The sequence below is a fragment of the Mustela nivalis genome, assembly GCF_964662115.1.
Source record: "Mustela nivalis genome assembly, chromosome: 8".
Classification (NCBI taxonomy): domain Eukaryota; kingdom Metazoa; phylum Chordata; class Mammalia; order Carnivora; family Mustelidae; genus Mustela; species Mustela nivalis.
The window spans coordinates 52,957,739-52,970,105 of NC_139027.1; the positions used below are offsets into that span (position 1 = coordinate 52,957,739).

At 39.9% G+C, this 12,367-nt stretch overlaps 2 protein-coding genes across 9 annotated transcripts in view; both read right to left on the bottom strand.

Moving 5' to 3' along the window:
* GMCL1 (germ cell-less 1, spermatogenesis associated) overlaps positions 1-7,062 on the bottom strand; it is a 40,000-nt gene extending 32,938 nt beyond the window's left edge. The window contains exons 1-2 of the mRNA XM_082744065.1: positions 6,538-7,062; positions 805-928 (exon numbers count right to left, since the gene is read on the bottom strand). Coding sequence (XP_082600191.1) covers positions 805-928; positions 6,538-6,797 — 384 coding nt within the window. The 5' untranslated portion in view covers positions 6,798-7,062. The remainder of the gene's footprint in view (positions 1-804; positions 929-6,537) is intronic.
* A 2,634-nt stretch (positions 7,063-9,696) lies between these two features.
* The window catches only part of ANXA4 (annexin A4), a 73,690-nt gene continuing 71,019 nt past the window's right edge, over positions 9,697-12,367 (bottom strand). For all 8 annotated transcript variants that reach the window (XM_082744091.1, XM_082744087.1, XM_082744088.1 and 5 more), the window contains one exon: positions 9,697-10,849. In XM_082744091.1, coding sequence (XP_082600217.1) covers positions 10,790-10,849 — 60 coding nt within the window. In that variant the 3' untranslated portion in view covers positions 9,697-10,789. The remainder of the gene's footprint in view (positions 10,850-12,367) is intronic.

Consider the following 12,367-nt stretch of genomic DNA (forward strand, 5'->3'; position numbering starts at 1 on the left):
TAAAATATTTCTACTGAAAATCTTATACTATACTGTCTTACCAGTAATTACTGTCAAACGGTGAAGAAGAGAGAAAATATAAACTCCATAGGATAAAAACTGAATTGTTCACTGTTCTATTCCCAGTGCCTAGAACAATGATTTGAAGAAAGAATAGACAGATTTGATGAAAGAATAAATGAGTAAAATATTTGAGCCAATAGAGCAAAATTTTCTTTCATTTTCAGAGTTCTGAACCTTTAAATTGGGGTGACAATATTACCAAAGATGGTAATATTTTCAGCACACAAACCAAATAGGTATATCAGCTAAATGAATTACTCTGTATTTGCTAAGTCTTTAATTTAACTGCATTTTCCAGAAGGAAAGAAGAGTAAGTGTCAAGAACTTTCTATTCATTTTCAACCATATCTACAAAATAACATTTTGGCTAAGTTCATCTAGTTTAAATAATTACATTTTTTAAAAAATTCAGCCATCTTAACTTTAGACATTTTTCCCTAACTTTTTTCCCTTTTGTCAACAAAAGGTACCAAAATAAGAACCTTACTGTAGTAATGATCAAAAGATATTTGCTGGTCTGGTTGACAAGGAAAATTCAAAATCTGTTTTCTAGACTATACTAACTGTGTGCTGTATTTCTGATAAAACAAGACTTTGAAATCAGATGACAGGACTTAAACAACTACTGTCCGTACAAAGAGACTGCTATGAAATGCAATTAGAAAGAACATGACTTGAAAGAGTTTGAGCTATTTTTAAGTAACTACCTTGTTTGCTCAAACAGAAAAATAAAATACTTACTTGACATAAATATATTTTGTGTAAGTTCCACTCTTCTCCTAGAGCACAAATCTTAATGTCACTATTTTCACCATTCAAAAATAATGTCTGATAAATGTACTTGGATGTACTCTTTAATTTTTTCCTGTTAAAAGAAAAGCAAATTTTATATATGTGTAAAACTGAATGTTTTACTGATTCTGCATTAAACTCAAAATATTCCTTTTGTTCAAATTCTAAGAAATAGAGCCAACTTATCCTCTGCGTAAAAGGACAGAAGCATGTAATATTCAAATTTACATTAGTACCTAAGAAACTAATAACAGTAGTTATCTAATAGGGTACTCTATTCCTAAGACGGTTAATAGTGGCTAGATGGGACCTTTCATTGTGCATCATTTTTGCAAATCGTGATTGTTGAACTAAGTGAATTACCTGTAGATCAGCACAGTGATTTTTGCTTACTTCCTCATTTAGAGAATAGTACTATGGAGGATCTCAATACAACTACAATGATACTTCTATGCAACCTCAAAACTGAGAACAAGAGTAAGAATTTTACCTACCCAAGTAATTTTTAGAATAATTTAGATTTAATCTTATTTTGGTACCAAAACATTTTAAACTAGTTAAACAACATTTTTCCCCCCCGTTAGACCAATGATTTGCAGCTTTACATAAAAGGTTTTCAAAACTATGCTCAATGGAGAAGTGTCTTCAGGGCCACCAGAGAGAGCTGGGGAACAAACCCTGGGCATCCTCACCTAACTTCAACTAGAACAGCATCACAACTTAGGGATTTCTGCGTTAAGATTTCATTTAAAAGATGAATTATATATTTTTTAAAGTCTGATAATCATTGTTCAAGATGGTCCAATGAATAAGAAAAGCCCTAGGCAGAGGCCGATGAACACCTTTTTATATTCCTGGCCAATCCTGACAAGTTTTCTTGGTAGTTAAAAAATTTTAATCTTTAAGAAAATGAAGTGTTTCAGATGATGTTTTGAACCAATGTGTTTGACAAGTCTTTCCAACAGACAGTAAAAAGAGCATATGCTTTGGTGGTGGAGAGACTTGGGTTTGAGTCCCAGCTCCACCATAGCTCAGTTACCCCAGATATAAAGAAGATATTAGTAGCAACCACCTTACTGGGTTACTTTGAGAAATAAATGGGGCAATATAGCTTCCAGTCCCTGATGGCACCATCCCCAAATTACATAAAAGATTAAAAGAACAGAAAGGATTAAGCCCATAACAGCAGAAAGTAAGGGTGGGCTTATCACTTGAAAAGAGCAGCAGAAGCCACAGCCCGGAATGCATCATGAAGGTCTAGGATGGAGGCTGAAGCCCATCTGCCCTTCAGAAGCCTGTGTGGGTTGAGGGGAGGGGTCTCAGGAGAAGCAAAAGGGTAAAAGTGAGGCTGAAAATGGGGAAACGTGTTCCTTGAATGGCCTCTTCCACAGTGTATGAACAAAGAATACAGACAACCAGAGTACAGATAATTCAGACATAAAGATTCCAAGGCTCTTCTAAGAAGGAGAGGACAAATCTCTCAGGAAAAGCCAAGATTTTAGTGTAGGTGTTGGCACCCGACAAAGCAATCCTCATTCTGGTGTTTGAGAAATCTGTAGCCTGTGAGCTCTTGACACATTCACCCTGAATCATGGTCCCCAAACTATGTGTCGAAGCACCTGGAGCACCACAGCAAACTCAGGGATGCGTGTAGAATATTTTATATTCGAGGGCAGCAATGCATCTTTCAGATACCATGCTATCTACTACTATTAAGCAGTAGTTTGAACCTAACTATGAGATACTTCTTTAGGACCAGAGGAACCATGGAAAAAATTGCTGTGCTGTGAACAAAAAAAGTTTGGGAATCTCTGCTCTAAACAAACTCACTCACCCCATCATCCAATTTAGTAGTCAGTCTTCCTACTTAAAGGGAAGGCTTAGTAGAAATAGGTTTACTCAATTAAAACACACACACACACACACACACATACGTTTTTCATTCTTAAATATAAAAAGACAAGCAAGGATGACACAACATGAAGAGAATTAGGAGCACTGAGGACTATTAAAAAGAGAGAAACTGGCCCCAGAGGAAATATATTAATTCAGGGAAGAGAGAACTTAAAACACTCTAAAATTAGTGTAGCTAAATATCTGAGATTACTACATTTATAAAACAACAGAACACTACGATAAAGGAAACAAAAGAAAAAAGAGCTCTTAGAGACTAAAAACATGGTTACTAAAATTACAAAGCCAAAACAGAGGCTGACTGAGAAAGTTAAGGAAATTTCCCAGAATATAAAACAACAACAACAACAAAAACTAAAAAGAAAAAAGAAAAAAAAAAAAAAAAAAAAAAAAAACGAAAAGAGGTAGAATCCAAGAAACCCAGAATCTGGTTAAGAGGAGTCCAAGAAAGAAAAAACAAAGATAAAAGGAAAAAGGAAATCATGGAAGAGATTAATGGAAGAAAATTTTTCCAAACTAGTGTCCAGATTGTAAGGATCAACCAAGTATTGAGGCATTAAAAAACCCACACTTAAGCACATTCTAGTTAAATTCCAAAATACCAAAGAAAAAAACCCCAAAATTTCCAGAGAAAAAAAGGTCACCTACAAAGAAAAAAGAATTAGACCAGAATCCAATTTCTCATCCACACTGTAGGCTAGAAGACAATGAAGTAATGTCCTCAATGGTATGAAGTTATATATGAAGTTATTTTAAATATCTATACTCAAAGGATGAATAAGGTGAAAGTCTAAATTCACATTTATTTATTTATTTATTTTTAAGATTTTATTTATTTATCAGAGAGAGAGGGCGAGAGAGCAAGCACAGGCAGACAGAATGGCAGGCAGAGGCAGAGGGAGAAGCAGGTTCCCCGCCGAGCAAGGAGCCTGATGCGGGACTCGATCCCAGGACGCTGGGATCATGACCTGAGCCGAAGGCAGCTGCTTAACCAACTGAGCCACCCAGGCGTCCCCTAAATTCACATTTAGATAAGCCCGAATTACCTCCTTTTGCATCCTTCTGAGGAAGATACAGGAGGATGCAGTTCTCTAAAATGACCGAGAAAGAAAAGACGCAGAAAAGAAAAGACTACAGAAAAAAAGACTACAGAAACAGTAGATCCAATCCTAGAGATGTGGTAAAATCAAGTCCCAGGATAAGCTCAGACCTGGAGAGCAATGGATCCAGAATGGAACAGGAAGATGAAGGGACTCAAGAGCAGGGGTCTTGGGTTTGGAGGAGAACACCATGAAACTATGTTTGGAAAGATAGGAAAACCTGAATATATTATGAAGGAATATTACTCTTTTGTCAATGGTGAGAAGGGGGGAGGCAGTTAGAAACCAGGAAAATGGGAACTATTGCAATAAGATACAAATGAAAACAGGGCCTGAATTTGAGCACTTGATGGAACGTAGAAAAAAGATGGCACTTAAACGTGAGGTTAGAAAATGTCTCCAATAGAAAAACATGGAGTTTTGACACTGCACCCAGGAAGGTATCATTTATAATCCTATCACACTATTTGACTTTGAGGTGAACAGTATTTACATAATTCTAACAACAAATACTGTTTACTGGTTTCAAAATTTAAAGACAGTCTAGGCACAGCAAACACAGAAGATCTGGGTACAGAACAGCTGAGTTTTAATAGTTATCTAACATAAAAGTAAAAAATACAGTTGTCAAAAGGTGTGAATGAAGTGGAAGTTTGGGTTGGAAGCGACAGTTTTTCATGGTGTAGCTGGCTGAGATGGCAGAGTGCATCAGACAACCTCAGGGAGCATAACTGGTGCCAACACACATATTTCTAGGTCTTAATATTTTCTTACACTCCTCATCCATGCCAGGCTGAATAACCAGGCCTCTTCCACTGATAACAAAACATACTAAATTCTCCATGTATTTTCTAATAAGTATTTGCTTTAAAGACTTTCCATTCTAGCCAACTCGCGTAGTTCGGGGGTTGGCAAAGCTTTTCTATAAAGGTCTGGAGAGTAAATATTTTTGGCTCTTTGGGTCAGAAAGGCTCCAGGCAAGTTTGTTGGCATCCCAACAGGCAGCTGCCTGCTTTCTCACCTTGGCCTACCACATCACAGCAAACTTCTCTACCGTCTAGTGTGGGCTATAGCCATACCATCTCCAGTATCTGAATCTCTGGTGGGGAAAGATGGCTATATTCCAAATTTGTTTCTTTCTTGGGTATTCTGTTTCAGTCTGCGAAGTTGTGATTGCACCTTTAAATCCTCTATTCCTGTATATTTTTAGAGATCTCTTTACCTCAGTAGTTTACCTTCAGTAGTTAATTCCCCATTACTTGCAAATAATGGTTATATTAAAATTTCCCTGTTCAAATTACAGCATAATTTCTTTTTTGAATGGATCCTGACATAGATTTCAATAATGACATTAAATATAAGTGGTCTAAAAAAATAATTAAATGGCAGAGATTATCCTAAAGGATTAAAAAAAAAACCCAATTACATGCTCTCTCCAAGATATCTATTATAAAGATACAGGTAAAAAAGAAAAATGGAAAAGATGTACCTTTTAAACACTTATCAAAAGAAAGTAATAATGGAAATTTACTAGGGACAAAGAGAGACATTTTGTAATGATAAAGGGTGCCAAATTATCAAGGAGACATAATATTTACTGAGTGCTTCAACATCAGGGACCGCGCATTATACACAATCAAGTATTCGTCAAACCCTAAAAGCCAAGTATTAACAACTCCACTTTACTTAGGAGGAATTAAAGCTATTAAGCACAGAATCCAGACTAGAACTCAGAATCTGAGCTCCTTATATTAGACTGACTCTCCACAAAGGTGGTGGGGGTGAAGGGGGAGGGGGGAGGAGAAGGTGGTGTTCATTTTTGTAAATAAATACAAGCATTCATATATAAAACTTATGAAAGATTGTTTAGATATCAAACTATTAACAGACATAATCCATAATACTTTTATTTTACAATAGTTAAGTTACACTTGTGTAGCAAACTTTTAAAAATATTTTTCTAAACTTTCATTTAATAAATTACATTTATGTGACCCCAATGATTATCTTAAAAAAAAAAGAAAGGCAACCAGATTGCTTTATGTGAAAACATTCTACGCATAAGCTACATTCTGATTTTCTAATTCACAAGTAAACACCCTGTTTTTCAACTCTTTGAAAAAAGGTTAAGCAAGTTGCAGCACTGACTGACACACACCCACGGCCAGCGTTCAAGTACTAGAGACTCTGACTTTGTTCCTGGTAAGGAACACATGTACAGTATTGATAAACTTCGCCTTTACAGTTAAAGAGAACTCCTCATGTATGTGATCACTTCTCTTTACACTGGTGGAAGACAGCGGGGGGCGGGGGGAGGCTTAAGGTAACCGGATGCAAAACAACTCATTCTCCTGCCACCCACTCAGGACAAAGGCCAGCCAGCCGTTCCAGTCTGAGGTTTAATGAGGCTTGGCGTTTACCAGTCTCATCCTGGGGCTGTAATGCCACTCGGGCAGCGTCTGTGGTTTATAATCCAGAACGCCAGGCGTCTCCTAAGGCGCTCCCCATCCGCCGCGCATCGGGCTGGCTCCCACGCTTCTCGGTCAAGGGCGCATCTGGTCCTCACCCGCTGGCCAGCACCGCACCCTGAAGTGCAGCCGGCGCGGGGCTTATCCGCAGGCGCGGCCCTGGAACCGCCCAACAGGTGCGGACGCGTCCCTGCACTTACCTGCGCGGGGTGTTGAGGAGCCGCTGCTGCTCGTCCCCTTCCTCCTCATCCTCGTCTGTCTCGGAGTCGGGGTGACAGTAGCAGAAGGCCCCGCTGCTCCGCTTGCGCTTGCGGCTGCCCGGGCAGTAACAGAAGCCGTGGCCGGCCGCATCGCCGCCAGCCTCCGGCCTGCGAGTCGAGCCCCCAGGCCCAGAACCCGGCTCCTGCTGGGCTCGGGCTCGTCCCGGGTGGCGCAGCACTCGGCTGCTCAGCGAGCCCATGGACCACGGCTCCCCGGGACTTCAGGGAGCGCACCTCAGGGAGCCCAACGGAGACCGTCTCCCGCCATGCCCCGGCCGTCGCCGGCCTCCAACCAGCCCGGGTGCCTATACCGCCACCTTCTCACGCGCAGCCCCAACCGTTGCAGCGGACGCTACCGCGTCCATCCTCCGCCCCGCCCGCCGCGCCTATGCGCGCGGCGCGCCGGGACCGCAGTACCTCGCCCCCTTGCTTTCGCAACAAAGCGCAGACGGGAGGGCGCGTGCGCGCGGCGAGCCTCCGGAAGGGGCGGGGAAAGGCGAGCGTGCGTGGTGGGTGGGGCTGCGCCGAAAAGTACCCGGCGCGCTAGAACCGGGAATCGCGTAGGCCCTTGCTGTGGTGCTGTCAGCTTGGGACTCACACTACCGGGAAATTTGGGGCCAACCTAGAGGTTCGCCTTATTCTACACACCCCATTGTATTCGCCCGACCGGGAGCCCCTCCCCCCCTCATTGATTCACTCTGCAAAAGTTCCTTGAGTTCCGAATACCTAACCTAGTAGGTTCTGTGCTAGGCAAGGGACAAAAAGGACGGTGCTGTTTGGACTCTTCCTTAGAAGGGCTCACCACTCGCTAGGATCACGCCTTGCAGAGATTTGGCAGGCTTCCTCAGGGAGGAGGCCCTGTAATGTGGAGTTTGCTAGGCTGTTGTGTTTCTTAAACATCAGCCTTCTGCTGCCCTAGACGGGTTATGGCAAGTGTTCCCTGCACTCCTTACCTTCTCTCCTAGCGGCAGTGGAACGTCTGGGTAGGGTCTGGTACCGGCACCCGCAGGGCTTACAGTGCCTTCGGGAGGCCCGAGCAAAATTTACAGCTGTCTGTCTGGAGTGTACAGCCGTTGCTATGGACTCTGGACAGCCAGCTTTCACTCCCTGACTCCCTTCTGCTACTTTTTAAATAAAGTATTTTCAATGAATTACTCAGAGTAACACGGTAAACACCTATGGACCCACAAGTATGATGGAATTTAAAATTAAAACTGCATTCTTTTAAATAGAATAGAGAACGAGATCCTCCTCCATCCCAGTCTGTCTCTCCTCCGCAGTAACCACACCCTAAGGAAAGTGTGTATCATTTTTCCCATGCAATGTTCTTATACCGGTAAGTAAATGCGTTCCTTAGAACATTTAGGCATGTAATTAAATGGAATCATACTGTACCTATCATTCTGCACCTTTCTCCTTTCTCAAAATTATACTTTCAAGACTTATCCAGTTGACAAATCTCCAGTTAATCTTCACTGTTCGTTGTGTCACTAACCCATAATTTGGAAGTTAGGTTGCTTCTACTTTAATGTTCTTACAGAGTAGCAATTAACACCATGTGCAAAGATTCACCAAATAAATTCTTAGAAGTGGATTCCCTAGGAACTTTACAACTTTATTAGCTATTGCCAAATTGTTCTCTGAAATGATTCTGCCAATTTATACTCCCATCAGCAGTATGTGTAGTTGGGGCCCCAGTGCACGGGTGTCTGACTCGTTCCTGAGAAATCTGAAAGGTAGAGGCTGGTTGAGGCAAGTTGGTGGGAGGTGGGGAAGAGAGGGACAGAGAATGTCCGCAGCAAGGGGATCAGCATAAAGGATGTGCAAGTGTCTCCCATGTTAGAAGTGTGGGCTACCAGAAGATAGCCAGCCTCGGATCATCTTGGATTCTGTCCTAGAGAACTGGGTGGAAGGACACACTGACTTCAGCAAAGAACACTTGAGGGGATTGCTGTTCTTAGGGGCTGGAAAAGGAGAATACATTTGCCTTGCTAAATGAACAAAAGAGGAATAGTTCCCTGGTGATGAGGTTGATAAAGGAATCCAGAAGAATGCCCCTAAAAATCAGCATTAAATACTTCCCTTTGTTAAACAGTGTTGATCCTCTACAACAGTCAGGTAAGACCTTCCCTGCTCCAGTTTACAACACTGCTCCCTCCTGCTACAACACTGGCTAAGTTTGGGCTGGGTGTGGAAGGAAACTAAGGTAGAGAAAGAAGAGAAGTTCACCTTATTCTTTATTCCTGCTGGCAATAGGCCAGAGCTAAACAAAGGAAGAAGCCTCGACTGTAAATCAAGTTTGAAATTTTGACTAGACATATTAATTACTAAAATGACCTTAAGGGACTGCACAGTAGGACTTTTTAAAACCTAAGAGTGGCCAGAAAAGTCCCAGCTCTATCCTCTGACTCAATTTCCATCTAAAGCCAGGAGATAGGCCCATGAATAAATGAACAATGGGAGAGAAAAAGTTGCCTCATAATAATATTCCAGAATCATGCTGGTTTCTGACAATAAGCCACCATTTTTCCAAGGTGGCCTTATCCTGCTTCCAGTCAACAAATGCAATTTGTATGAAAATTTTGGCTAAGTTATATATATAATTTAAAGATAAAACTACCAAAAATTTGTAATGCTTCCAAAGAAAATAAAGTTGGAGATTCCATACTTTTCTAGGTAGGTTTCAAAGCAGAAGTACTGTTTCCTATAATTAATCAGAATGACTAAGCAGTCATACAAGTAGCCTTCACCAGTAACTCAAGCATTTATAATGGGCAGTAGAAACAAATTGAAAAAATATCTTTATATTTCATCCATCAAAATACAATAGATACTATAGAATGAACAAAGAAGACAATTATTCTTACTAAATACAAATGTTCTATTTAGTAGAACAGAGAGCATCACTCATTTCTGGAGAAAAAATACATTATTTTATACCATTAAGTAGTGTTTGGTATATGTGAACATTAGTTTTATAGCAATAAGTGTACATAAGACTAAATATATTGTTTTTTCTTAATTTGTAGTTTCTAATAGAAACTAAGTGACAAGTGTTTTTAAAGATAGTTGGAAAAGTCAGAGAAAGAATATACCTCATTTTAAAGATAACAGGTTTTATTAAAATTATTTTTCCATGTTGTATACAACTGAACTTTGGAATAAAATCAAGTACAACTTCAGAATAATTCTAGAGTTGAAAGGCACAATGCAAATGTAAATTAGTACAAATCAACAATATTGAAAAATACTTTAAAAATTATTTTTAGCACAAAAAAATTCCTTTAAGTGAAAGTAAATTCAGAATATTACACCCATCACCAAAATAGTACCTAGCTGGACACTTAATTTTTTTTCCATTCATCTTCCAGCTTGATTAAGATATTAACCATGATATTGTGGAATGTTCAGCATTTATATTTGCTAACCGCACATACATGATCTGTATAACCACACTAAGAATTTAATTTGTTCAGACAAGTGGCTGATTTTGGTATACTTCAACCTGGAGAGAGTAAATAATCTTAATATAAGATGTGAGGAAGGAAGTCTCCCATCCAAACTTTCACAGAGATCAACTAACAGTGCAGATAAAAATCTAAACAAAGGAGAGTATTGGATGTCTTCAAAGTATGACCATGTAAAATAGCAAATTGGATGGATATTCTTATGAGCTAGATGCTCACAATTTCAAATCAAGAAATTACTAGTAGAAATTGCTAGCCTTAGTAATTAAAGGCTAAATTTAGCCAATTAAAGGCTAAAACTAGTCAAGAAATTACTGGCCTTTCAAATACAAAGTATTTGAAAATACTTTGATTTTAAGACAATCTTTCAGTCTTCCACTTTAACAGTTTTTCACCAAAACCATGAAATAAATTTAATACATTCCAATTTCTAAGAAATACAGATGAGGAAGATATCTGTTTAAAAAGCATGGAATACATTTTTATTTTTAATTTTAGATCTCCTTTTAAGTTTTATAAGCTTTGAAATGCAAGTACAGCTTTAAAGCATCATAATGAGTAATTATAGATGAATAGTAATATAGTCAGTCTATATCCTAGGAAGCATCTGTAGGCGTTTTAATTGGAAATAAGCATTCTGAGATAATGCTAATAGCAGTGTAGAAAAATGAACTTAAAAGAAGAAATCCAAAGTGCTGGGACTCCTCCTATCCTTGGATTTTATTTTAATCATCTCCTCCACAGAGAATGAGCAGTACCTTCCTGTAGTCTCCAGATGTGTCTCCCTGGGGGCAAGCAAAGCAAAGGTACAGTCAGATACAGGGAATACACAGCTCAGAGTCATCTGTGTTAACTTTTTCAGTCTTGTCTGGCTTTTTCTCAGAGAGGTGTTTTTTAAAAAACAGCATTTGTGGGGCATCTGGGTGGCTCAGTGGGTTGAGCCTCTGCCTTTGGCTCAGGTCATGATCTCAGGGTCCTGGGATTGAGCCCTGAATTGGGCTCAGCAGGGAGCCTGCCTCCGACCCCTCTCTCTGCCTACTTGTGATCTCTGTCAAATAAATAAAATCTTCAAAAAATATTTTAAAAAAATCTTTCATTGCAAAATTAATACATGTTCAATGTAAAGAATAAAGACCTAAAAGAAGGGGTGCCTGGGCAGCTCAGCTGGTTAAGTATCTGTCTTCAGCTCAGGTCATGATCCCAGTGTCCTGGGATTGAGCCCTGCACTGGGCTCCCTGCTCAGCAAGGAACCCGCTTCTCCCTCTCCCTTTGCCTGTTGCTCTCCCTACTTGTGCTCGCTCTCTGTCAAATAAATAAATAAATAAATAAATAAAATATTTTTTAAAAGTTTTAAAAAGACCAAAAAGAAGAACATAAAAATCCGAATTCCACCGTCCAGAGATTACTATTCTTAACAATTTGGTGTGTGCATATCCTTCAGGACTTTTTCCATGTATATAGGTTCCTGTGTGATGGGCCTATAGTGTTCTATATTCTGCTTTTTTTTACATAATGCAGACTATTTCCCTATTTTATTAAATATTCTTCTACAACATTATTCTTTAATAGTTAAAAGGAATTCCATCCTATACAGATAAAATAATTTATTTGGTCACCCTCCCCCATTGTTAGGTATTTGTGGTTTCCAGTTTTTCACTACTGTAAATACTGCATTTCTTGATGATCTAGTCAAGATAAATTTTCATAAAATGGATATTACCACATTCATGGTCACGTATTCTCTTAAGCCTTTCAATATGTGTTGAAACATAGACTTCCAGAAAGGTGTCCTAATTTGTACATAAAATTTTTTATGCTCTAATTGATAGATCAATTCTTGTTTGTGCTTCATGGGCACTAGAAAAGAGGGAATCTCGAGGTGGCTGGTTGGGTGGGATAGTTAAGGGTCTCTCAGTTTCTGCTCAGCTCATGATCTCACAGTTGTAAAACTGAGCCCAACCCTGGGCTCTGTGCGCAGCGGGAGTCAGCGTGAGAGTCTTTCTCCCTCTCCCTCTTGCACTCTCTCTCTAAAATAAGTAAATATGGGGCACCTGGGTGGCTCAGTGGGTTAAAGCCTCTGCCTTCGGCTCAGGTCATGATCCCAGGGTCCTGGGATTGAGCCCCACGTCGGGCTCTCTACTCCGCAGAGAGCCTGCTTCCTCCTCTCTCTCTCTGCCTGCCTCTCTGCAATCTCTTGTCTGTCAAATAAATAAATAAAATCTTAAAAAAAATAAGTAAATATATCTGAAGAAGGAAGGAGGAGGGGGGAGGAGAAGAAAGGAAGATGGGGTATCTGGGTGGCT